The sequence below is a fragment of the Botryllus schlosseri genome, chromosome 8, assembly GCF_051294905.1.
Source record: "Botryllus schlosseri isolate E-star chromosome 8, Bs_hap1, whole genome shotgun sequence".
Lineage (NCBI taxonomy): Eukaryota > Metazoa > Chordata > Ascidiacea > Stolidobranchia > Styelidae > Botryllus > Botryllus schlosseri.
Window position 1 is genome coordinate 26,465,128 of NC_137243.1, and position 27,870 is coordinate 26,492,997.

At 39.2% G+C, this 27,870-nt stretch overlaps 1 protein-coding gene and 1 long non-coding RNA gene across 2 annotated transcripts in view; one reads left to right on the plus strand and one right to left on the minus strand.

Annotated features, from left to right (window-relative positions):
- The window catches only part of LOC145444665 (BOS complex subunit NOMO1-like), a 78,283-nt gene that overhangs the window by 31,826 nt on the left and 18,587 nt on the right, over positions 1 to 27,870 (plus strand). Inside the window, exons 2-21 of the mRNA XM_080322680.1 lie at positions 6,154 to 6,296; positions 7,026 to 7,115; positions 7,176 to 7,221; positions 7,291 to 7,391; positions 8,874 to 9,056; positions 9,682 to 9,837; positions 10,685 to 10,854; positions 13,407 to 13,546; positions 14,209 to 14,342; positions 15,530 to 15,734; positions 16,482 to 16,558; positions 17,653 to 17,834; positions 18,647 to 18,809; positions 20,828 to 21,089; positions 21,637 to 21,680; positions 21,787 to 21,901; positions 24,337 to 24,499; positions 25,519 to 25,645; positions 26,590 to 26,709; positions 26,770 to 26,832. Coding sequence (XP_080178806.1) covers positions 6,156 to 6,296; positions 7,026 to 7,115; positions 7,176 to 7,221; positions 7,291 to 7,391; positions 8,874 to 9,056; positions 9,682 to 9,837; positions 10,685 to 10,854; positions 13,407 to 13,546; positions 14,209 to 14,342; positions 15,530 to 15,734; positions 16,482 to 16,558; positions 17,653 to 17,834; positions 18,647 to 18,809; positions 20,828 to 21,089; positions 21,637 to 21,680; positions 21,787 to 21,901; positions 24,337 to 24,499; positions 25,519 to 25,645; positions 26,590 to 26,709; positions 26,770 to 26,832 — 2,682 coding nt within the window. The 5' untranslated portion in view covers positions 6,154 to 6,155. The remainder of the gene's footprint in view (positions 1 to 6,153; positions 6,297 to 7,025; positions 7,116 to 7,175; positions 7,222 to 7,290; positions 7,392 to 8,873; positions 9,057 to 9,681; positions 9,838 to 10,684; positions 10,855 to 13,406; positions 13,547 to 14,208; positions 14,343 to 15,529; positions 15,735 to 16,481; positions 16,559 to 17,652; positions 17,835 to 18,646; positions 18,810 to 20,827; positions 21,090 to 21,636; positions 21,681 to 21,786; positions 21,902 to 24,336; positions 24,500 to 25,518; positions 25,646 to 26,589; positions 26,710 to 26,769; positions 26,833 to 27,870) is intronic.
- On the minus strand, positions 521 to 1,931 carry LOC145444693 (uncharacterized). The gene is made up of 2 exons (XR_013916758.1): positions 1,660 to 1,931; positions 521 to 925 (listed from the first exon to the last, which is right to left on the minus strand). It is a non-coding gene; the product is annotated as an uncharacterized LOC145444693 (long non-coding RNA).

Below are 27,870 nucleotides of genomic sequence, written 5' to 3' on the forward strand. Positions count from 1 at the left end.
CCAGATCAAAATTTGACGAGCTGATTACTATAGAAGTCAGCACCTTTGCCCAGACTTACTCACGGTCTATTTTGGAAGGTGATTACGTTCAACATATACGCAAACCTCAGAATAAAGGCAAACGACCTCCCCCCCCCCGTTTGGAACCACTATCTTTGAACAAAGCATTTAAATTGCCTTGACGATCTCTTGGAATCTATCGTTCTCCTATAATTGCAATTACAATTAGGCTTATTCCAGTAATGAAGGTTGTCTTTATTTATATTTTATTTCAGTTTTTGCGTGGGTGGTAGTCATCATATTAAATCCAATAAATGTGATGATAAATCGCGCGCAGCGCGAAGAAAAATATCATGCATCAGCATAAATTTGCGAAAAAAATTATGAGTCTACGCCAAGTCGTCAAAATTCCGGACATTTGGCATATTTTAGGAATTCCTCCCGGACGCTAGTTTGAACAGTGAAATTCCGGACATGTCCGGGAAATTCCGGACGTATGGCAACCCTACGATACAGCAACTACTGCAGAGACTTTATTAAAGCATCTTGTCGGCATGATATACCAAAAAGGAAGTTAACAATACCAAGAATGTCTATAAAATCTGTCAGCAGATCACTATAACCCAGAACTAAAAACAAAGCAATTATCCCAACACCGTTGCGCTTCATCATCTCACCAGGAGAGTCACAAATCTCCATATCATCCTCCTGGGAGAGACACCAACTCCATCCCATCACACGCGCGCTCACATCAGTTTAGCCAGTGGAACAGTATGTACGAAATGCAGCAATCGTTCATGTATTCCCGTATCGATGTAGCACACTGCACGTGCACAGCCGTTTCTTCAATCGGTTCAGTATGCATATGCATTATGCATGTCGTAGTCGAATTGTATATACCGGTACAATCCACATATCTTCCGAACTGTAGTCTGAGAAGTAGAAATACAGATGTAACGTTATACCTTGTTTGCCATTTTATGAAACTGATGACAGCAACTAGGCTACTACAGATCAGTGATGAGAATCGGAGCGGAGTCGGAGTGGATTCGGAGCGGAGTTTTGCCGACTTTGTGACAGTCGGAACGGAGTCGGAGTTTACTACAGATATTTTTTCGGAGAATTTCGGAGTATTGTAACTTTTGTCTCCGATATCTTTGGATAGTTCTGACCAGAATACACTATTGATTATGATTATAAATCAAAACATAAACAGTTGACACCTTGTAAAGTGGTAATATGACGGGTAACATGCAAAAATGATTGCCAAGTGCATAAAAATCAGCCATCTTCACTGCAATTGGGGACTAGAGAGTAAACAATACTATGAGGCCAACCATATTATCACATGTACCATGCTGTACCATGTACCATGCTTGCCTCTGTTTCGGATGCTTGACGAGATTCATCGGAGTATCTCGGAGTCTGGGATTGAGCTCTCCGGAGTCGGAGGGAATTTTCCTCAGACACTCAAGTTGTCGGAGGGATTCGGAGTCTCGAAAAGCACTGTCCGCTCATCACTGCTACAGATCGAAGCGTCGCAGTCAAATAGCAAAGAACACATAGGGAATCGCTAATAAAACTGTCATAACAGAGCACGGTTGTTACACCGGTACTGGTGTATTACATGCATTCCATCGTAAACAAGCAAGCACTTACAAAGTAACCCCACCTTTCCTTGCCATGTTTGCCCAATTTCCAACAACAGATGAAAAACATGAATTACGATGCCAAGAGCCCTTGCGGCAAAAACCAGCGCCGTCGAACGAAAATCGCCGGACACCGTTGGCCGAATACTCAAGCCGATCGTAAACCACATTACACGACAGCTTGAGGCTCGAGTCGACTTGAAGCAGTTTGCCTTTCTCTCTTCATCGAATACGAGAGAGTCGGATCGACGAGTCAGCTTCGAAGCTGACTTAAACCGTCATGTAAATGCTGGGCCTAATAACTATGATAAATCTATATATTAGGCCTACCCCTAAATATAGCGCCGTTGCTGTATTTTGATTTGAAAGAGTTTTCTGTGTGTAAAAATAAAAAGTACATTGAATTTCCAAACTTTATAGTATGACTGAGCCGATTTTCTGTCTAGCCATTACAGCGAAAATGGAAGATTTTGGTCAAAATAGTCCCATGAATCATTTAAAAAACAAGAGCCAATTTGAAAAAAAATAAGGTCATATTCGGAATCAGTGCCCTTCAGAACCCCCAAAACCACACTTACTTTGTTTGCCTAAAAATATGAGTTGTTAGATGTCAAACAATGCCTTTTGGCCTATAATCCCAATTTTACTACAGTGCGCCCCGCGAAAGGATTCAGAATTCAGATGGTAATAAAATATTTGCACCCCCTTATGTACATGATGGCTTAGAGCAGTGGTTCTTAACCTTGCCCCCAGCGCCCCCCAGGGGGCGCTGGCGATCCTGAAGGGGGGCGGAAACGCTCAGGGGGCGATATGGGGGGCGCTGGGCTCAGGGGGGCGGTATGGGGGGCGCTGGAGAAATATGGCTTCGCATTAGATGATGTGGTGATAGAACATATCCCTAATGAGTATTCAGAGCAAATTAACACCGAAAACTTCGTTACATATAGCCTTCAAAATACATATAGGTTTAATTGTCCATGGGCGCCTAAATGACTGACACCGAATGTTCCTGTCTTGGCAATCTGAACCCCGGAAGACGAATTCCATCTGGCAGGGAAAAATTATATGTCAGTGAAGAAATACCAATCTGAAATCGTGTGCGTCTTTTAGTTTAGTACGATTGCGCGACAGGGATATTCCTGTTGGGCGATATCCCCGTTGAGCGATTCTATATTTTTTGATATTGCAGACAGGGGGTCACGGAATAACATCATGCAACGAAGTCATACCAACGGGTTCGCCCGCCCGAATATGTTTAATTATTAGTAACGGGCCCTACAGTTTCCAAGAAACCTCACAATGTTCGCTTTAAGTTTTGATGAGTCTGTGCACACTCAACAACTCACTGCGCTGACCCTTGGACAACAGTGCGTAACGACTAAAAAAGGTAATAACTCCGGATTTGTTGTGCGCAACGTAGATTTTCTGTGCGCAGAGACCGTGTCAGCACTGTGCACGTGCGCAGCTTAGAGGGAACATTGCACCTCACTCAGCTCTACCGGTAAATGTGTTTACGTGAGCAGAGAGAGCATAAAAATTGATCTCAATTTACATGCAATTCCTGATGATATTGACCAATTCAATCATTAATTAGTGAAATTTTTCGCACTTCGTGCGGATAGGCCAGAATAGCTGCCTCAGTAAATGGACACCCAATGTAGATACCTAATAGGCTATCAGCAAATAGCGGACAGCCTAATAGGGGTCTGGGAGTGAAGTCCCCCGGAAGTTTGGTTTATCACCCGATGGGGGCCCAGGACCAACGGTTTTTTTTTTTGGGGGGGGCTGACAAAGTGCTGTTACGGCACTGGTAACGAATAATTGTACCTGCGGGCACGCCCGAATATGTTTAATTATTAATCACGTGCCCTTTATTTTCCTATACAACAGCTCACTCAGTACTACTGGTAAATCTGATTACGTGGGCTGAGAGGATAAAAAGTTTATAGCGACTTATATATGAAATTACCACCTATTCATTCATGCATTATGGAAAATTTTGGTACCTAGGGCGACCAGGCCACACAAACTTTGCTGACCATCAAAATCACGATATGGGGTTCGTGGGGGCGAAGCCCTCAGAAGTTCGATTTATCACGCTGTGGATGCGTAAGGCAATCGTTTTTAGGGGGGTTAACGAAGTGCTGTTACGGTCCTCCCTCTTTCTCATTGTCTTTATTACATTTCTTACAATATGAAGTTGGGGGGGGGCGCTGGAGCACGATAATTTTTGAAAGGGGGCGCTGGAAGAAAAAAGGTTAAGAACCACTGGCTTAGAGTCAGATTTAAATATATAAGTTGACCTTAAAAGTCATCGGACGATAACCAAAACTTATTCCGAGTGCTGACATCACAAAATTATATGCTGCCCAGAACAACCTCTGCATAAACGCCTCGAAATCGCAATTGCTGACAGTAAATTCAAAAAATAACCTAACCGTTAATATCGCTGGTCAGCCCGTTTCCAACACAGATAATGCCAAATATCTCGGGGTTTTACTGGACTCGAACATGTCCTGGAAGAGTCATATTCAGTCCCTAGAAACTAAATTATCACCGAAGTGCGGCCTGTTCTACAGCCTTAGGCGCTTCATGCCAGCTTGGGTTCTTCTGATACTCTTTAAATCCTTAATCCAATCAAAGTTACACTATGGCATCCTCTGTTGGGGGGCTGCCAGTAAAACTGCACTCAAGCCACTGCAAAAACTACAACATAAAGTACTCCGAATCATAGCTAGGGCCCCAAAGGGGCCTGGCTGCCCATCCAACAAGTCGCTGCTGAAGAGATTCGGCGTCCTAAACATAGAAGATATGCGGAAACTAGAAATCGCCAAGTTTATGTATCAGTTCCACTGCGGTCGTTGCCCCGAATATTTCAATGACTTCTTTACCTCGGAATCAAAAGCGCACAAGTACAACACACGCGCGTCCACGTCGTCCAAATATCATATGATCGACCGAAAAGATCATCGCTCTATCAAATATGCCGGACCTGATGTGTGGAACAGTATCCCGCCGGCCATCCGACAGTCGACGAGCATGTCCTGTCCACATTCAAGTCGAAATACAAGCAATTACTACTAAATAAATACAGTCCATCCTCGAGATTACCGGACCACGACTGACCTATCGATCTCGCTTCCCATGACATGCCGCCCTATTTATTGTCGCTCTCTTTTTCTATACTATCTTCTTTACTTTCATTCAGTGTGCATGCCTCCTCTTTACATCGCCTAGGCCAAGGTGGGTGTCAGATTCCATAGACTGCTCCTTGTCGCTTCGACACCTTCCTGTCTTTTCATTGTATCGCATTTTTTTGTGGTGTATTGAACTGATAAAATTGCTAATAAACCAATGATGATGATGATGATGATCACGTTGACGTTCTTGACATTAACAAAGTAGACCCTCCTGAAGTAGTAAAAGTCGAAGTTGCGCATGGCTGGTTTTAGTTTGAGATTAGAAAATACATTATTGAGTTAATTTACAATTTTAATATAGCATTTCAATGAATGCGAGTCATCTTTAGAGATATGTTAGGATTAACGTTTGTTTGACTTAGGAATTTGAAGCTTCAATCTGGATGCGTAACACGATATGGTTTTGAAAATATCACATCCGCCCCGCTCGTGTCTGTACTCCCTTGTGAAAGTGATTGATCGTCGATTCCAAGGCTGGAAGTAAAAATTCACAGTACCTTGCAGATCCGTGATCCTTTTTAATAGAAAGGGATGTAATACAATAATAGGCTTGTTTTGCTGGCTGAGCTAGAATCCAGCAGGCTTTGTTGAAGCACAGTTACTGTATGGAATCGGTATCCTGTGCTCACACTATTTTTTTATATTGTATAATTATTTCTTATTAAATCACTTGGAACTTGGAAAATTATCGCTGCTCACCTGATATATCAGGCAAAAAGGCCAGCAATTCCACGCTGAGTCGTGCATCGCTGAGTCGTGTACCACACATCTCTAGAGATTAAGGTAGGCACAGGCAGCTTAGGCACACCACTCGCTGTAATTCCAGTGTACGTACACACGGTGTGACACAGGGAACAGACAGCCTTATAACACACCAAATATATTGAGCTAAACATCGGCCAACTGGGATTCCAACCTCGGTTGTCAGATGCTGCATGTGTTGTGTAGGCTATTGCGTTAGACTTTGTTTTTTTTTTATGTCTCAAGGAAATTTCCGGGTTTCAAAGGGCGAAGGCTGGCAGACTAGCGTCAATGTTCCCTAGGTTATTAGAGGTTAAGAAGCACTGATCCAAGTCAAAACCTACCCTTAGCTCAGCAAAACTGCCGGAAACAACCATATAGTTGCACTGCATGCGCCTCTATTATCTCATAGTTTACTGTTATTTCATCTCAATTGAGTCAACTATTGGGTGTAACTTTAGATTAAAAAATATTTACCCTATTTCGAATGAGACCTGATTCTATGTATTAAACATGTGTCATTATTTTACAATGGCGATATCCTATACATTATGCATCATTTCAGATGTTTCGTAGTGAAAATATACTCCTCGTTTGTATTTTACTGCTGACGGAACATGTCTGCTTATCGGTAATTGGCGACGAGATCCTCGGATGTGGCGGGTTTGTCAAGTCCGAGGCCAGTTTAGATTTTTCAAAGGTCGAGGTACGTGCAATATATGTCTTTTTATCATTTCTATGTGCAGTACAAATTGCCCAACTATAGAACTAAAACTACTCACTTTTCAAAACTCACACATAATTAACTTCAGAACTACTCATTTTTCAAAATTCGCAACTAGAACTACCGTACGGCGTACAACTATAGAGCTAATAACTTTATAAAATTCGCAACTGGAATTAGGACTAGACCTACGGACTTTTCAAAACTCACAACTACACAACTATAGAACTGATGCCTTTTTAAAATTTGCAACCAACTAGGAATCATTATTACACAATTTTTCCATGTTCATTTCATCTAAATAGGATCGGAATTATCAGTACAAGTTTGAAATGGAAGGGGTTTCCACCGTCAAAACCCACCCCTGTTAGTGACACTGTCAGTAATCATGACTCTGAGCTATAGTAATGGCTGCAAGAACAATACACATCAGAACACCATCGTGACTCGCGGCAAATGACGCCAAGTGTTTATTAGTTGTGCTGCAACTAGGCCTAAATTATTTTTATATGCACAACAATAAAAGAAGCTATAACTAAAACTGCCAGTAACCCACTCACTTTATAAAATTTTCAACTAGAACTACAACTACTCTGCCAACAAACTAGATTGGTCGTCGTACCGTACGTTAGTTTGTAGCATACCTTAGTATAAATGGTGGGCTAACATAGCAAGAAACAAACACGGATTGTAATAACTTCGCAACTACAGGTAAGACTGGTCACCCCGAATGGAATTCAAAAATACCAAACTGAGTGCGCGCCCAACAATGGATACTACATGGTGCCTTTCATTGAAAACGTGAGTGTTTTAAGTTGTACGTTTCTACTCCCTTACTTTGCAAGCCGTCGTTTTTTTCAGGGAGATTTTGTCTTGAAACTTCAGCCTCCCAGCGGTTGGGCGTTTGGTAATATATTTGTCTTTCTTTCTCGTTAATTTATTGTTGTGATGGTTGGTGACTGTGATTAATTTACAGAACCGATGTCCGTAAACTTGCACGTAGATGGAGTCAATGATCCATGCTCACAGGGAAAAGATATCAATTTTCAGTTTTTGGGGTTCTCAGTCACTGGACAGGTACAGGATTTCACTGATATTCATGACTTGGTTCCGCCCGAGTGACATTTTCTGAGTTTCTTGACTCGAGTCCTTACCATAAAATTACTTGAATTAATTTGGAATTGACTGATGAATATTATGAAATGACTCGTGACTCGAGACAAATTTTTGAGTCAATCTTCAAGTCGTGTAAGTTCTAGGCTAATATATATTCTGACTTGATTTATCTTGGACGCGACTTATGAAATGACCGGTGACTCGGAGACAAATTTTTGAAGCAATCTTCCCTTCAATAAATTTATATACCATATTTTGTAATGACTAGACTGGACTCGAGTCACTACCCGAAAGTGACTTGATTTATCTTGGACTTGACTTGATTTGAACTGGAACTACCTTAAACCGGGGTAACTTTGGACTTGAGGGTAACTTTGGACACTAAGCATAGCCTAAGCAGTAAAAGATTTAAATAGTTATTCTTTTTCGTGCGACAACAGTGCCGTACCACAAGTAGTCTCAATAAAAGGTGGAATCATTTCACTGCCAGATGAACTTGACCCAACATTGATAAATTAATGGCGGGGGTCAATTTTTTCAAAATTGATGGCTGTTAAATTTCTTACAACCACACATAGATAACATGCGAGTCATGGATTCAAAACTTAGCAGCAGATACCTTTGAGTAGTCTTAATCCATGGCAAAAATCTCAGTGGGCTCACCCTGCGATCAAAATGAAAAATATGTGATGTCCGAAGTAACCCCCTCAAATGTTATCAGAACGGGGTAAAAAAATGTGATATTTAGAGCTCTGGAAAGTGGCTGCCTCATCTGTGTCGAAATGTATCGTCAACTATATTCGTTATAATCTGCCTGATGGCTTTTTAAAATGGAATGAGAAGGTTAATAAATTAAGAGTTTGCCAAAATATGAAAAAAATAAGTGGGCAATAAGTCAAGAGAGTGTAATCGGCTGTAAGCTACTTTAATAACTTATCACAAACTCCTGAAGATGTGCCTGCTGAATGTCTAGATTAGAATTTCCAGATGTCTAGAATGAAATAGATCATGTCTAACAATGTTTTATACAGAATAATAAGACATGATCTATTTCTGTCCTAAAGAAATAGAATACAGTAGGCCCGATTATGACATAAATCTCCTGACTGAACATCTTCCGTTGATCGCCGTATCTAAACCATCTTGGCGTGCACGACATATTTGCTTCATAACATCGGCTGACAACTATATAAAGTTCGATCTCTGTGTGACTGCTGGAGCGTGAGGGTCCATTGGAAATTTCAATGAATTGCAGCTCCATTACGGTGGCGTTCTGAAAGAAAAGGCTGCGGGCAAATTTTTTTTTCGTTTTTTTTTTCAATTCAAGATCACATCATTTTTAGAGCGCAGTGCCCCTTTCAGTAACTAGATTGTTAGTTAGCAGTAGTCTGACCGCAATAGAGCCTAATTGCAAAATCCCAACGTCGAATCGGTCTGAAACAGGTTAAAAGTGCGGGACTCGAAGTGGGAGGACCGGCAGGAGTCACGCTGAAGCTGATGAGTCAAGATTCGTCAAAGTTAATCGCGGAAACTTCTTCCACAGACGGAGGGTCGTTTCAGTTCCATTCCGTGATGCCTGGACGATACAAAATCCGCGGTTCTCACAAAACTTTTTCGTTCAAGCAGGCATGGTGGTTTGTATACTGTAATCACACAGGCAGACTTGGACAGCGAGACTAATTAGAGCGATTAAGTGATCTCATTATTGTCTAATTGTGAAATGTTTTTTCACGGGACCTTCCATGTCACTCCTTTAAAAAAGAATTATTCCGTCACCTCATATCATATTACTGTCCCCACTTCTCCCACCCCAATATTTTCATATTATTATTTTCTCTATTACACTCTGCTGAATTTATTTATCCCAACCTATTGCAACCAAATTGATGAATATGATATGTAGGCTAATTGTTAAATTCAGGGTGTGATCAGACCAGTTGAACCTACCCAGAGTCGTCTCATATTGATCACACCCTGTCCTGCACCTTTTAGTTTCTTGTTATTATTTCATCCACCAATGTTATTTTCTTTACGGTCGGACAAATCAATAAATATTTTTCTCTCTCTCTAATTATAATTCCAATCATATTTTGAAGACATGATGTAGCTATAATTATAATTATAATCTAATTTGGAGAAGGTGAAAATTCTCTAGTTCTCCGAGTCTCACTTTGATATCCTCATAATTTGAAACTCGTAAATGATCACGAGACATTTTCGATATTCCGCTAACCGTGACACCGTGTTTCAGAATGAAGTGAGTGTCGCAGTTGCCAAGGACAGTGTCCATTGCGCGCAGTCTTTAGTGGTGTCTGGCTACGCCGTTCGGGGTAAGGTGAATGCGGCTGATTTGCCGGTGGAAGGCGTCCATTTTCTGTTGTTCTCACACAAGAAGATGAATTCGGTGGTAAGTCTGTGGTTGTTTTTGTCGAAATGATTTGCAGAGATTGGTTTTGAATACGGTAATAAATTCATGTTGAAATAAATACGAAAATGTTCGACTGTGGTTATCGTCAGCAAAATGCAGAGTGCCATCAGGTTAAATCTCTTAGCAGAATGGCGAAACGCATTTGCAATCATCAAAGAGCCGTATGTGGCTTGCGAGCTTCAGTTTGCCCACCCCTGCTATATAAGAAAAAAGTATTGGATTAATTTAATAAAAATAGATGAAAAATTGTATATTGTACTGGCAACCCCATGAAATTGTTGTGCTGTCTACAACAACGACACAGAGTGAATTTGGCTCAATTCTAACCAGTAAAAGTGAAGTTATTGATGTCCAAAATTTGGGATTCAAAATCATAGTTTTTATGGTTGGTAGTTCTATAATAAATAATGAAAGAATTTGCCACTGTAAATACTATTTCTTCCAAATTAAAATTTTTTAACTTCAATAACTTCTCTTCTATTTGTTCGAATTGAGCCAAATTTGTTGTGCAGCATTTTTTAGGCAACCTAACAATTTTATCAAGTACCGTAGTCAGTAAAATTGGAAAAAAGTAAATTTTGAACAACCCCAATGAGCATGTGAATTAAATTCCTGGTCACAGTTAGGTTAGGTGAAAGGTTGGGGTGAAGGTATCGATAAGGATTAATTTCAAAGTTGGAGGCGGGGTTTGTGTTAGTTCCAGTGTTATGAAATCACAGGCCCAAGTGTCTTGTACTCCACTTTCGCTTTTCAATGTGTCTCATCCTCATATGTTGGGCCACTGGGGCTTACAGCGACGAAATTCCTGCAATTTATTGTATCCAAGGTGAAAGGTTGCGATAAATCACCGCCGGGCGAATTGAAAGACGTCACCGATTCCGAGGATCTTCACTTTCTATGCAGCGTGTCATCCGATGGAAAGGGAGATTTTGTTTTTCCCAGTTTGCCTCCGTCTGAGTACACCCTGTTTCCGTTTCATAAAGGAAAGACAATTCAGTAGGTTTTCATTCAGTAGGCCTACACCAGTGGTTCTTAACCTTTTTTCGTCCAGCGCCCCCTTTCAAACAATGTTGGGCTCTAGCGCCCCCCATATTGCAAGGATTGTAATAAAGACAATGGGGAAGAGGGAGGGCCGTAACAGCACTTCGTCAGCCCTTTAAAAAACGATTTTCTTGCGCACCCATAGCGTGATAAACCAAACTTCTCTGGGCTTCGCCCCCAAGAACCCTGTCGCGCGATTTCGATGGTCAGCAAAGATTGTGCGGTCTGGTCGCCCTAGGCGCCAAAATTTTGTATAATGCATGAGTGAATAGGTGGTAATTGCAAATATATGTCGCTATAAACTTTTTCATTCTCTCAGCCCACGTAATCAGACTTACCAGTAGGGGTGAGTCAGCTATTGTCTGGGAAAATGGGGGCACGTAATTAATAATTGATCATATTCGGGCGTGCGCGTTGGTACAATTACTTCGTTACATGTTGTTATTTTGTTACCTCTCGTCCGCTATATATTTAAAAGTTATTGAAACGCATAAACGTATTAAACTAAAGTAAGCACACGATTCAAAATTGGTATTTCTTCACTGGCAAATAATTTTTCTCTGATGGATGTTATTTGTCATGTGGGATGCAGACTGCGATGATAATTCGGCACGAGCGATTTAAGCCCCTATGGACAATTAGACTTATATACATCGAAGTTTACGGACAACATAATTGCAATCCTCTGCGGTTAAGGTGTTCTCGCTGGCGATCTTTTGGCACACTTGTCGGAGTCCCATAGTGGCTAAAACTTCATATGTCATTGTGGCGTGATAATGGCCGACGTTTAAATGCTTCTTTCTATTTTCCATAATTAAGCGTATTTTTCGTGGGGGGAGTCGTCAAAACATGATGTGTAATTTATGTTAATTCACCGAAATAATTTAGGGCACCCTTTGAGCTCACCCCCATTCACCCGATTGGGAATTTGAGTTGCAGCAGTTTTGGTCATAGTAAGAGGTCAAAGTTTTCCTGAAAATGCTGCAGGAAAAGTGCATCTTGCGAAATGAATCGAACTCGGTGTACGGTAGGGCTGTTCAAAAAAAACTTTTTCTTCAGATTTCACTGGCTAAAATTGTTAGGCTGGTTAAAAAAACGCTGCACACCAACTTTGACTCCATTCCCACCAGTAGAAGCGAGATTCTTGCGGTAGAAAGTTTTGAATTTATCATTATAAAACAAAAAAATAAAATTTCAAAATTTTTCTGCGGACCCCATAAAATTGTTAGGCTGTCAGTAGAGATGATGCACATCAAATTTGGCTCAACTCAAGCCACTAAAAGCGAAGTTATTGCAGTAGAAAAATTTGGATAAAATAGTATTTACGGTGACTGACTCAAGCTCCATCTTTAACGTCATCATTTAGCAAACCAAACCAAACAAGCTATTATAAAATCATGGAATTAGAAATTTTTCTACCGCAATAATAACTCCGCTTCTAGTGGTTGGAATTGAACCAAATTTGGTGTGCAGTGTTTTTTTAACCAACCTAATAATTTTATCAAGTTGCGTGTGAAATCTGAAGGAAAAGTTTTTTTTTGAACAGGCCCTAGCGTACAGACATTTTCCATTCTCATGCTTGGGAGAATGAGCTCGTATTTGATATAATTTCAATAGATTTTCACAGCATTTCTTTGTAAATCAAAATTCAAGTCGATTGCCAAGTTTATGCCAATTCAGTGGTTCAATTTCTAATCTAATTTGGAAAAGTGAATTTTCTCATTCAATTCATTTCAGGTCCAATTGCTATGAAGTTCATGAACGATTCATGAATAACTAATTGCACAACTAATTACAGCGGAATGCTGATAATGTCATTCTAATCTAAATCTGGTTTTCTTGAACAAAATAGGATGCCAGTCGTAATCTTACGTATAGTTATGTTTCTTGAGAATAATAAATCAGTAATAAGTAGGCTAGGGCAAGGTTTTGCTGCAGTCAAATCCTTGGAAAGTTGCACTTATTTTTCATAAATGTTGCAATAAAAAGTTTCATATATTTTTCACAAAGGTTACCCTAGAAAGGTACATTTATGGACAAGTTTCTTGAAATTATTAAGGTGTGAAAATTGAGATACTCGGATTGATCCGTATCCAAGGCACTGTAGCGAAACTCAGTGTTGGCGACAAAATCAAGTTCCTGAAAAAATTTACCCAGTGGAACTATAATTTTCGGCGGTCTTGCCTGAATGTACGTCGATTCAGAAATTACCTCAAATGTAAACGACGGTGAAATAATCAAGCGATCTATTTACAAATAGTAGGCCTACCAAATATATCTAGTAAAATGTTAGTTGCATAAAATATCGATAAAGCCGCAAATAGTTGAAAAACTGGAGAGAAGTTGCAAAAAGTTGCATTATATGATTCCTTCAAACAGCTTAAAACACCATACTACGTAACTTGAGTATTTAGAAAGCTGCTGGAAGCTGTAAAATAAAGTTGCAAAAGTTGCAAAACTTGCCTTAGTAATAAGTATTGGTGCTCAAATTTACATTTTTCTGTCAGGTTTGACGTCGAACCAAAGAAAGCAACATTTTCAATTACTCACGGCGACGTGATCCTTCAACAAAGGTTCTCTGTCACCGGTTTCTCGGTAACGGGGAAAGTTTTGGACGGAGCCGCCCCCAAAGGAAAACCTGTGAGAGGTGGGTGTGTTGTTATCTCGCCCGCAATGTGGTTGGGTGAAATAGATACGGAACTTGAATATTACAACAAATTTATGCAGCCGTCGTATCCAAATTAATACTCCAATCTGAATCGAGTATTAATTCTATTGATTCGAAGCGAGTAGTTAAAGATGAGTTTATGCAGTATTGAAATTTTATACCCCTAGCCACTAAGAGTTAATTTATCAATGGGAATCATAGTTTCGATTCTATTTTCCACTGCGGAAGGTTGTCCACCTCACTTGGTCGTATCTCAGCATACCAACCATGTACTACAAGGCTACACGTGTTAGTGGAAATGACATGTCTGCGAAGTCGTGATCAACCCACAGCATTGTCACAAAGTGCATTGAAATTGGCATGGCGAAATAATAAAGTTCTGTACCTCCAAGAGTCTCTTTCAATATTAATGTGATGTTCAACTGGCATTGTATTCTTTTTGGACGCATCAAAAGTACATATTTGGACATGCCATATCATTCATACTGATAAAATGTCATCACGGTGACACTCAAATACTCCACTTGAAGCAAAACACACGATTCAGAATCAAGCGAATCAGTCACTGGATTTTTCCCCACAACTACTGTTCCACTGAGCCTGGTCCAGACATGTGAAGCTTGTGAATGTTGTGTTAACAGGGGCCCAAGTATTTGTGAACGGCGTCGAGCAGGCTGTCACCGATCAGAACGGACTTTATCGACTTCAGAGCATGACCAGCGGAAGTTACAAGATTACAGTCGAAAAGGAAGACATCTTTTTCCCGAAGTCTAATGTGAGTAGGCAATGGTTCTCTTGCTTGCAACAGGGTCTAAAAGACTCCGCAACTTCTTATATTTTGAACTAAATGAAAAAAATTGAAGTGAAATCTTTCCAATTTTAATCTCATGCGGTGAAATACCCAATTCTCTAGTTTCACATATACTGTCGCTGTGGAATTAAAATAGCTTCCGTCCGTTTAACACATTTTGATAAAATTCACTCTATGAAACTTTCTCATTTTTTTTCCGGATGTAATTATCTTTAAAACAATGTGATGAACATGAGCATGGCCAAAATACGAACATAAAATTCACTCTATGAAACGTTCTCATTTTCTTTCCAGATGTAATTAACTTCAAAACAATGTGATGAACATGAGCATGATGTTTCATCAATCTAAAAAATGGTACTAAAAATCTAAAAATCTACAGTTTAAGCTACTTTGACTCCTCCGCGACGGCAATTGTGTGTAGTTTTTCAGTACTATTCTGCAGATATTATGAAAATATATTTCAGACAGACAGACATGAGGTTATTTCTAAAAATAAGAGAACATTATTCGGTGAAATGGTGGCCAGCAATACGACCGTTAGGTCATCAAGTCAGCTAGACAGCTTATCCAAGGGCTAGAATGCTGATTGTGTGATTAAAAAACAGCAAATCGTGGTGCATTTTGGGCAGAGATCATAAAGTTGGCTGATCCGAGAGAAGCTAATCGTCTGATTGAAAACTATTCACAAAGTAGTAAAAGGTTATGCGTGATGATAACAGCTAGAGATGTCCTGTGTTTTCAATCAAGTGATGGATGTGTGCAGTGTTGTGTCATAGTGCAAAAACACATTTTTGGTTGTCAGTGGTCAGGTTGTTGAATGAAACGGCAGCCTGCTGATAAACGATACTGCGATTATAATTGGTGGAATTATCATCGCGAAATGCAAGCCGTATCCAATTAGTACCGTGCAGCGATACCTAGGAGACAGTTGTCATGGTCATTTATGGGAATATTTCTGCATAGGAATTTTACGGAGTGTTTGGTTTGGTTTGCTAAATAATGACGTTAAAGATGGATCTCGATCAACTTTATACTCTGCGCTCAACCGGCTTCCTTAATCCTGGGTTGTTAAATCCTGATGAACACGATCATCTACTCTTTAACCAATCAAACTTCGTGATCTCCGCCCTACATGTTTGAATTTTCAGGTCCGAATAGGCTCCGATACCCCGAGACTCTCAGACATCGTGGCAGATCGTTTTTCCGTGTGCGGTCAAGTTCACGTCAAAGTGAAGAACGTGAAATCGTTCGATGTTCAACGAGTAGAAATGATGTTCGGAAACAGCGACGGATCGGAAAGGCAAAAAAAGAAAGTGGACGCCAACGGAAAATTCTGCTTCCAACAACCCGCAGGTTTGTTGGTATATGTGGCGAGTTTCCAGAGGTGGTCACTAAGGTCTGAGGATATACTTGTAATTTTTCATGGTACAATTAAATATTAGGGCTGTTCAAAAATAACAATTAGCTCAATTCCAACCAGTAGAAGCGAAGTTATTGGGGGACAAAATTTTGGATTTGAAGAATAGTATTTACAGTGGCAAGATCCTAAATTATTGCTTATAGATATCCCCACTGTAAATACTATGATTTGAAATCCTAAATTTTGAACATCAGTAACTTCGCTTCTAAGGTTTGAAATTGAGCCAAATTTGGCGTGCATTGTTTTTTCGGACAACCTAACAATTTCATTGGGTAGCCAGAAAAATGTGAGAAATTTTTACGCAATATTTAATTTTATAAATAAGTCAAAAACTTTTTCTTACCTAGCATTGCTTTTAAATGTTGTAATTGGCCAAAATTGGCGTGCAGGGCATTCTTGGTCAACCTAACAATTACCGGTATATCAAGTAGCCGCCACTAATATTTGAAAGAAAAAGAAGTTATTTTTGAACATCCCCCATATTCACATTGGAATGAACCTGGATATTTACAACAAGCACCAGGGGTAATCATCAGCAACCAGTAGATATCTGAAAGGCCTTAGTATATCAACAATTGTATCACTATATATGACTAGCACACGGTGACTACTTTCACCAGCTCCGCTTTTATAGGTATGCGTTGAAAAGTTGAAAGTTAATTGCTGATTTCTTTTCTCAGGCGAATATATTTTAAAACCGGTTGTTCCCGATGCTAGCAAAACGTCGTGGCTTCAATTCCATCCGGCAGTCGCTAAGGTTTGTATTCGTGTGAAAGCTATGTTCTGGATGAGATTAGGGTGATATTGAATCACTATTTTTAAATAATTTGTTTAGCAACCAGAATGAAAGACCAGTAGTAGCCTACTTGAAAATAGCAGTACCTTGAATTAAAGCATGCATTGTGAACCTTTGAGTCATATGTAGGGTTGGGCCGCAACTATTTCATTGCACTTTGTGACAATACTGTGAGTGGATCACTGACTTCACAGATATATATGTCTTTTCCACTAACGTGCGTAGCTATGCGCCACAGCCACAGTGGAATACAGTATCGAAACTGAGGTCTCGTTTATAATATAACTCTTGGTGGCTGGGAGCATACTCGTTCAGAACTCGAAAAAATTATCGTTCACTACTCCACTTGGAATCACAATCGAGTACTCGAATCATGGTGCTCAGCCCTGTTGTCGTGCTCGTCGGAAGCTGTCAACCAAAACTGATTAGTGGGTGCAAAGCGGGATACTCCCAATTTGGTTATTGAATAGTATATTCATATTGAAATGAACCAGAATATTTTCGGCTGACACTCGTCAGCGGTAATCGTCAGCAACTAGTAGAGAATTTGAAAGAACATTGTACATCAACAATCGTAGGCACACAGATGAAAGTGTGAGCGGCCCCTCCCAATGACGCCTGTGTTCCTTGGAGCCGACCTTATCAAAATACATCAGCCCAAGCTTGTTAACGAAAGGAGTTCGTGTACCATCTTAAAATAGTACATTGATCGCTGTCTTATTTGAGATGTCATTTCATGCTGGTGACGTCATATTTCGAGATACGATTGTTGGTATACAATGTTCTTTCCAATTCTCTACTAGTTGCTGGCGATTACCCCTGACGAGTGTCAGCCAAAAATATTCGGGTTCTTTTCAATATGGATATACTATTCAATTGTATATTGAAGTTCTGTACATCGAAGAAGCTCTTCAATTTGGTTATTCTAGTCAACAATTACGCTGGTGCAATTGGATAACCATCAAATTCTCATTCTCAGTAGATATCATCATCTATTTATGTGTTCAGTTTGTAGTGATGCCTGTTTTACACATGAACATACTTCATCTTGTTAGGTGTCCGTCTCGAATGGTCCAAGAAAAGACATCAAGTTCGAACAAGTTTTGGAGGATATTGAAGTCCGTCTGACCTGCCTTGACGGATGCACAGGGGTCGCCGTGGAAATGAGGAGGGACGGGGAACCGGCCTCTTCCGTAGCCAGTAGGAAAGCCACAGAGTCAAACAGCATCATATTTCAGTGAGTACTCAAACAGTTTGGAAAACTTGAAAATCTTCCGTTTTTTAAAATTAGATTGGAGGTACAATGATAGCTACAAAAATTAGATTTAGAATGATTGAATTTGCAAAATCTTGATAATTGAACCCGATTCCGGATTAGAAATAAATACAGCAAAAATCATCTCCACTTCCTATCATATAAAACCGTAATTCATTCTAATGGCCATAAGCCTGAGTCAAGCCCGAAACAAGTCAGGCTGTTAAGACTCGAGTCCAAGTCATACGGTTGATTACTTCACGAGTTCAAGTCATGTTCAACCCGTTTATGGCAACTCTACTTGGGTGAAATGAATCCTTGGCGTTCATAATGTACTCATTTGTCTTACTCTTAACTGGAGATGGTCAGTAGCCTAAAGGAGTGGCCTACTTGTACTATTCAGAGTACTTGAGTAGATTTCACCTATTTGCGCTCGAGTGGTTGAGATTCCAGACTGCTTTTACTTTTAATTCGCGGTTTTCAGTTTTATAACCAAAACTAGGCCTAGGGTTCTTTGCAGCGCTTACTTTGAATTCACTACTTCTGTTCGTACTTGAGTGTGAATATGTGATGTTACTTCTACTTGAGTATCAACGATGAGTGCTTTGTCCACTGCCACTCTTATCAGGTTTATTTAAACAGATAAAAGACAGATTCTCCCCCCGATTTATGTTGAGTCGCGCGGAATAATAAGTCGAGTCAATACGCAAAGTGACCCGAGTCATCGAGCCATTACAGCTCTGCTGCCATTATTTGTGACAACTACTCTCCTGTTAAACTACTATTTTCCGTAGGAATCTCCTGCCCGGAAGATATCATTTTGCCGCAAAGCACGAAAATTGGTGCTGGCTCCAAGACGAGGCCGTTCTAGACACCAAGTCCGGGGAGAAGAATCTTGTCGAGTTCAAGCAGTCCGGATACAGGTTGATTTGTTCCGTCTCGCACAACCTGCGGCTGGTGAGTGTAATCACTTTTATAGCGAACTTGTCCCCAAAACTACTCCGTACTTTCCAACATTCAGAGTGGTCATCGACAGCTGTACAGTGTAGTTTTTCAAAAATACCCTTTATTAAAAATCTTAATGGCTAGGCTGTCACATGAAAATGTTCCATCAAAGCTGGCCACAAACGAACCTGTAGGATCGTAGCTATTGGAGTGAAATATTTTGAATTTATTTAGAAATATATAATTTAGAAAAAGTTTTCACGGTTTGAAATTCAGCCAAATTTGTTACGGTATCTATCGTTTTTTTTATACAATGTAGCAAATTTCCATGGTAGCAGGTAAAATTTGAATGACTTTTCTTCTAAATGAATCTGAAATTTTTTACTCGAACAACTAAGCTTCTGCAGGTGGGAAGGGAATCAAAATTTATATGTGGCATTTTTTTAGGCAAACCTACAATTTCATCAAGTAACAAATTATGAAAAAAAGACTACTTACACTCCAACTTGAACAGATTTTCAGGCAAAGCTTATATGCTTTTTACGCTCCGAGTTTTGGAAAGTACAAAGTAGTTTTTAGGACAAGTGTAAATTAATTCTACGAGTGAAATTTGCATAATAAGTGTCTGAAATAACCCCTGTTTCACGATGAATGTATTTAATTTTCAAAGGTTGTTCCTTTTTGTAGCGTCATTGGTCATTTTGTGTTACAAAGTCTAATCTTTCATTCGAAATCACCCACCTCTTATTAACCTCTAAAAAGAGGCTCTTAACCAGGGATTAAAATGGTATGCTAAAATGCCGTTCTGAACCGCCCATTTTGATGAAAATCTGCCCCCCCCCCCCACCAAAATACTTTTTAATACTTGCTCAAGGCCGAAAAGCATTTTGCAAATAAACATAGTAAAATATTGTAAGCCAGATTTATTCTGCGTCATTCGAAAAGCTTTGAAGAGTGTCGAGGAATAAAGAAATATGTTGCGACGAACATTCTGTTATGTGTAAACTGACATTTACAATAACAGTATAGATTTACCAGGGTTGTAACCAAGTCACAAGTCAATCTCACGTTTATAATTTTGACTCGAGTCAAATCGAGTCATTTTCAATTCACTGCTGAGTCCAAGTCATCGAGCAGAGGTTCGAGTCCGAGTCATGGTATTATGACTCGAGTCCGAGTCCAAGTCATTGCGTTGACTGCTCGGTTTCCAGTTAAAGTCTTGTTAAACCCACTTTTTATACTTCTTGTTTGGTGATATCGAATGGTTCGCATTTATAATATACTAATTTTCCCCACTTTTAGCAGTTTCTGGTCGCATTTTCAAGTACCAGTACCAATAGACGAAATCCCAATAGGTTGATGTTGATTACTTCACTATTCTCCGAAATTACAATGAAATGACTGTCTTGGCCGTCCGAGTCTCGAGTCATATGACTTGGTTCGAGTCATACGCAATCACTCGAGTCCAAGTCGAGTCAATATACCGATTAACTCCAATCGAGTCGTTTCCGTCTTTTGGGAAAATAACTCGAGTCAAGTCGAGTCATCAGAAAATCGTCGGACTCGTGTCATTACTGCCGTGAAATTTATTATGAATGAAATACTATTTACGGTGACTAAAAATTCTTTAATTTTTTATTATAGTGGTGCCCACCGTAAATACTATTTTATTCAAATCCAAATTTTTTGACGGCAATAACTCTGCTTCCACTGGTTGGAATTGGACCAAATTTGGTGAACATCGTTTCTGTAGACAACCTCACACTTTCATGGGGTGAGCAAAAAATTTTCAAATTTTTTGTTTTTAATTTTTATATAATAAATAGAAACTTTCTTCTCCTGTAGCAATGCGGCTACTGGTTGGAATTGAACCAAATGTGGTGTGTGGGCTTAAATTAGGTAACCCAACAGTTTTATCAAGTAGCCAGTACGATTTGAGAAAAAAAGTCATTTTTGAACACCCCTAATGACTGACTGACTGACAACACTGACTGCCATGACTACCTCTGATGTTAACGTTTCAATTTCAGGAAATCAGTCGCGGTGGTAAGCCTGCCGGCTCGTTCGACCTGACCAAGGGCAAGAACCAAATGTGCGTGGCCGAACCCGGAGAGTATGTCCTGCGGCCAGAGTCCTGTCACGTTTTCGGGCAGAAGGAATTCTCTTACAAAACGTCAGACCCTCAGCCTGTCGTGTTGCAAGCGATCGCTCACGATGTAACTGTGCGGATTCTGTCAACGGACAAAGACAAAGATTTGAAACTGATATTGCAGTCCAGTGTAATGGACAAAGGTATGTTCTCGTGGCACATACAACAGGGCAAACTTGGATAACTGCACAATTGTATACTTTGTTGGGCGATAGCAGACGATATATATAAACGTAAGACCTTGATAGCTTTCACACCCTATTTAACTTCCACTTAATACATAATATTTGGAGTATTTGGTTGTATTAAGTGGACGTTAAATAGGCTGTGAAAGCTATCAAGGTCTTACTGCACAATTATTGTAGTTGTTCAATTGGACTAATTAGAGCAAAATGCAGGTAATCTTGTTCTAATCTAATTTGTTGAATATTTTTAACCCTCATTTTAATTCTAATCTAATTTCTGATTTTCCTGAAAATGTTTCAGGATAACGGTATCGTGTGAAACGTCGTTTTTTTTTTATCTTTGCTGTGGCATTTTTCAAAGATATGGTCACGATGGTACGAAATTTCGATATCGGTAACAAATATTGAGTCTATTGACCCAGAGTTGAAGGATCGTTTGGTAGTCTGGGTTGTATTTCCAGTAATTTTTCTCCACAATATAATGTTGGAAATTCTGGATTTTCAGATCTGGAGATTATCCCAAAACTGGAAAAACGGACGGACAGTAAGGTGAGTGAGGAAATATTCAGGCCCGATTATTGTGATTATTTTAATTCTTGCAACTGTCATCAAATATTAGTTTAAATTTTACTCTCCTTAAAACTCTAATTTCCAGGAGTTTAACTACGTAGCGAATTACCGAGCCAAAGAAATGGAGAGCGTGTCAATTGCGACGAAATCGGCGATTTTGTTATTTGAACCGGAATCTGCCAAAGTCGTTGTGAATTCAGGTTTGCTCTTTACTTGTGTCACTACCAGACTTGTTCAAACTGCTGTGTTTTCAACATACGCTACTAAAACTAGAACTGCACACTTTTCAAAGCTCACAAAGCACTACAGCTACTCACTTTTCAATATCCACAACTAGAAGTTGAACTTGAACTTATAGCTAGAACTGGAACTATTCACCTTACAAAATTCGCAAAGAACTTGAACTACTCACTTTTCAAAGCTCTCAACTAAAACTAGTAATAATCAAAGCTCGCAACTAGAACTAAAACTACTCACTGTTCAAAGGTCGTAACTAGAACTTGAACTTGCAACTAGAACTGGAACTAACTATTCACCTTAAAAAATTCGCAAAGAACTTGAACTACTCACTTTTCATACCTTGCAACTAAAACTAAAACTACTCGCTTTTCAATATCCACAACTAGAAGTTGAACTTGAACTTATAGCTAGAACTGGAACTATTCACCTTACAAAATTCGCAAAGAACTTGAACTACTCACTTTTCAAAGCTCGCAACCAAAACTAGTACTACTCGAATGCTTGCTAGAACTAAAACTACTCACTTTTCAAAGCTCGCAACTAAAACTAGTAATAATCAAAACTTGCAACTAGAACTAAATCTACTCACTGTTCAAAGCTCGCAACTAAAACTAGTACTACTCAAAACTTGCAACTAGAACTAAAACTACTCACTTTTCAAAGCTCGCAACTAAAACTAGTAATAATCAAAACATGCAACTAGAACTAAATCTACTCACTGTTCAAAGCTCTCAACTAAAACTAAAACTACTCACTTTTCGAAGCTCGTAACTAGAACTTGACCTTGCAACTAGAACTGGAACTATTCACTATACAAATATCGCAACTAGAACCAAAACTGCTCATTTTTCGAAAATCGCAACTAGATCTAAAATTACTCTCTTTTCAAGATCACTAACTAGAACCAGAGGTGGTCAGTATCGAAGTACTTCTACTTTTTCGAAGTACTCAAGTAGTTTTCCTCTACTTCTGGAACTTACTCGAGTAGATCTGATTTTCGCTACTTCTACTTCGTAATATTTTGTGATCTACTTACTTACTTTTCGCAATTTTCAGTTTGTCAAGTAGAGGTAGTTCAATCTTCCAATCAGGAAAATAGCCTGAGGAATTTCGGGGCTGTTTTCACGAAGTATCAACATTTTATTTTCATAAAAGTTGAGTAAAACCCAGAATTTTCGTTGCGCTTCATGCGCAGTGGATGCGGAGTAACCAGTATCATTTCACGAAAGTATCAGTGAATATAATTTAGGTAGCGGGTTGGCGGTTCGGTTCACACCACATTGTAGCCCTTCGCTCATATGAAATATTTCATCACAGTATATATGGCTCATAACGTTTGCAACTGATGTTTCGCAATGTAGCATTTACTTATCATATCGTAATCTAGCATGCCCATGGCGTGTTCTAATTTGGAAAAGTGTACTCAAACTTTTTTTCTAGTTCTAGAGCTGTTTATGCCCGCCACTTTTGAAACTTTCTAGACTGAAGACATGAAATACATGTTCTGCTTTTAAAAGAAGTAATAATATTTTACTTTCAATTGCCAGTATCATATACTTTGAGTTCTAATTAATATCAGTTCTCTTGTCTGGATACCATACATGTTGAAGTATAAAAGCAAATGTAGTAATGCCTTTAATATCCGGAAATAAACCTACACAATATGGCATTTTTACGGTCCACCATATTTTTTGCTACTGTTTACTAGACGTGCATAGTGTTTACACCGTATCCTATACAACTTCTCCGTATTGCTCTTCGACTAAATTACGGGCCTTATAATATGGGGGAGGGCGCCATACCATGATATTTTCCAAAACGTGCTGTTCGAGAAAACAGAAAAGAATGCTTAAGCTGTCGAAAATGAGAAACCTTCTGTTATACATAAATATGAATCAAGCTCGGCACCGTTCGCGTAGCTCAATTTCCACCTTTTTACAATCCGTGTGAACGAATTAAGATCGTTTTCACAACTACTTACTTACTTGAGTCGATTTAAAGTCAGTCAAATCTACTTCTACTTCAAGTAGTTTTAGGTTACTTATGGAAGAAGTACTTCTATTCGTACTTGAGTAGATTTTTTCCTCGCTACTTCTACTTCTACTTGAGTAGCTTTCTTGACTACTTTGACCACCTCTGACTAGAACTAGAACTCAATTTCAGAAAACTTGCAAATAGAACTACGGTAGGCCTACTCATTTTTTCAAAGCTCGCATCTAGAACTACTCACATTTGAAATCTTGCAACTCGAACTAAAACTGCCCAATTTTCAAAATCTGCAACTGTCACTAAAATTAGTCAAAACGAGTAGCCAATTGTATATCAAATGACTAGATTGGTAGTTTATACAAGTGTGTTCACAATCGACCTTTTCTACAGCCTCTTTTCTTTGCAGGCGTTGATTGCAATCGCGACGTTGTCGTCATGAACGCGTTCAAAGGGCTCTTCATCGAAGGCGTCATCACCCCGGCAATTAAAGACGTTCGTATCACCATATCTACTGATCAAGACCAACCGGACGTCTATCATTATCTGACTGACGAAATGGGGAAGTACAAGTAAGCTGTTTATTTTTTATTACGAATCATTTAAAAAATAAATTTTCGCAACAAGCAATATTTTTCTGGGTATTCCATAGAATTGTTAGGTTGGCTAAAAATAATACTGCACACCAAATTCGGCTCAATTCCAACCTGTAGAAGCAAAACTATTAGAGTTTGAAAATTTTGAATGTATTCAAAATAATTACATTTTTTGAACAAATTTTATGGGCTATTCCATGATTTTGCTTAGTTGTCTTAAAAAGAATCCATAAAAAATCGTCTCAATTCCAGCGAGTCACGAAGGTATTGGAGTTGTAGGCCTAAATCTTGGATTTGAAACAAAAGTAGTATTTACGGTGGAAAATCTTTTGGTATTAGTTATAGAAATAACCGGCGTGAATACTATTTTTGAAATCCAAAAATTTATACTCCAATAACTTAACTTCTACGAATTGAAATTTAGCCAAATTTGATATGCATCCTTGTTTTAGACGACTTCACATTTTCATCAACTGACCAGTCGATTTTTTTTTCAAATATAGCCTAGCTTCGCTTCTACAGGTTGGATTTGAGCCAAATTTCATGTGTAACATCTTTTAGCTAACCCTAACCTAAAAATATTGTCAAGTATTTGCAAAAAAAGTTTGGACAGCTCTAATTTGTATTTTTTATAAGAAATCTGAATTTTTTTACTCTTACAACTCCGTTCGTAGAGATTGGAATTGAACCGAATTTGATGTGATACTTTTTTAACCAACCCAACGATTTAGTCAACTAGCCAGTATCTTTTGTAAAAAAATTTCATAATATAAAATAAATCTAAATTTTTACTTTTATATCTCTTTGAGCAGGTTGCAATTGAGTCGTGTAGCTTTCTTACCAACCCAACAATTTATCAAATAGCCAGTAAAGTTTGAGAAAAATTATTTTTTAACAGCCCCGCTGATTGCATTGTTTTTTGCGATAGTGAAGTTGTGTGCTTCTTGAGCCTGTAGCAGAAAATTTGGTCTGAAAACATACATACCCGATCTCAGGTCCGGCCCGTTAAATCCGCGCGTCTCTTACGCTATCGCCGCCGAGAAAGAAGGATACTCGTTCGCTCAGAGTCGAGCAAAAGTCGGAAACTTTCATGCAAAGAAATTTTCAAAAATGTATTTCAAGGTGAGATTAACATGATTTTGTCAGCAATTCATCCTACAAACTCTCATCCACTGCCGATTGTGCTTTTAGCAATATGCTTGCATGACGGTTGTGAGTAAAATTCCTATAACTGGGCAAAATAGTCCGGATATCAGGATATCTTAGTATGATTTTCGGGATTGGCTCCATTTTGTAGTGTTGTTAGCCTGAGAGTCCATATCCGAGAATATGTATCTTGCAATTTCAAAAGGGTCGAGCCCAGATCTACTGCTGAAATTATGCGCCCGATGGTTGTTGAAAGATAACTTTTTTTTTCGGATTCCGAGGATTCACCGATTAAATTGTTAGGTTGCCAAAAAAACGCTGCACACCAAATTTGGCTCGATTCCAACTGGTAGTTGTGAACGCACAGGAATTGTAAAATTTTTAATTTAGTATGAAAAAAAATGAAAAATTTAAAATTTTTTTTTATTATCAACCCCATTCAAATGTGAAGTTGTGTAAAAGAACGATTCTTACCAATTATTGCCCCCTTCCAACTTGTAGAAGCAAAGTGATTGCAGTTGAAAATTTTGGATTCGCTGAAATAGCTTGCATGGTGGGTAATCCCAGAATAATTATAAATGAAGTACTGAAACAACTTCGTTTATACGGGTTGGAATTGTGTCAAACTTGTTTTGCATAGTTTTTGTAAACAACTCAACAATTTTATGGGGTGAAAGTAGAATAAATTCAAAATTTTCAAACTCCTGTGAGTTCACATCTACCAGTTGGAATCGCGCCAAATTTGGTTCTTGGAATCCGAAATTTTTTGATCAACCCTGATGCGCCCTCTCAACAAAATCCACTTTGTCAGTAGTTCTGGCGGGTTTTCGAGATAACTATCTCGGCTTCTACCGGAGCACACACACTATCCATTTCTGGTTACAGGAAGCTGAAATTTGTAATTTCGTTTTATTCCGCAGGTTGAAACAGACGGTGAGGAGAACGGGCCTTTGAAGGGAGTTTTCCTAACTGTTAGCGGCGGGTCATTTCGAAGCAACAATTTAACGGATTCCGACGGAGGTCTGGTGCTTCGAAACCTGGTACGGAATGAGAACGCATCTGGTCTTTGCAAATTAATGCGTTTCAATTTGATGTTACAGCAACCGGGCCAGTATTATTTCAAGGCGGTCATGAAAGAGTTTGAGTTTATCCCTTCCTCCGAGGTATGTGGACTTGTTTTTTGGTTGTTTTCTGTTGTCGATTCATAAATTACTAATCGGTTGCACCCAGAATGTCTCAATCTGTTTTATGTTCTGTTTATGAGATGTCACCTCTGTCTATTATTCTATCTTGTGTTTTGCGTATATCACATACATGGAGCGTTTCAGTCTACTGATCTCTGGTCTGTATTCGTCTCACTCTGTAAATTATTGATAAAAAACAACAATGAGCCTGCAAGAAGCTTACAGGAAAGACGTTAAGATTTCGGGCAAAGCGTTTGAAAGTAGCTGCTCAAGAATGGGCGTGCTGCCGACCATAGAGCGGCGAGAAGACTAGTAATCACATAACCACGGCTGTTGATTGGCTAATCGGCTATGCTTCAATGATCACGACAGCAGCAGCTTGCTGATTAGGTGGTCAGGGTGTCTGCTACCGGCGGGTATTCTGAAAGCGCATTGTTGGTAGGTTCGCAGATGATGATTTAAGATTAATTCCGGACATGTTGAGGTATACGAAATACATGATGAACAAACAACAGCTGCTTCACAAAAACTTTTACAGCATGACTGCTTTATTGTGAAGGAAGCGGCTGTAGCCTACATGCCGTGTTTTCATCGAGGAAAAGCAGAGGTGCTTATGCAAGTGGTGAACGAATTCTCCGTTTCAGAAGGGATCCATCATCATTGAATACAAATATAAAGCTTGACTATGACACTATACTTTGTGTGATCTTATTGGACCCAAGTTGTAGTATATAGTTGAAGTTTTGAATGCCCTAGGGATCGACTGAATCAGCCGGTTATCCCTGGCAGTTATACTTACCGCAAATTGAATTGTGTTGTCAAAGTCCTTAAACATGCTGCAGAAAAGAGCTGTAAGGTAAGCACAGACTATGCTGGATATGATATCCGAACTATGCTGGATACTATGCAGCATAGTCTGTACTTTTCTTTACACCTCTTTTCTGCGGGATCAAAGGACTTTGACATACCATATCCAGCATAGCCTGTGCGACTGTGCGTACATTAACACCTCTTTTC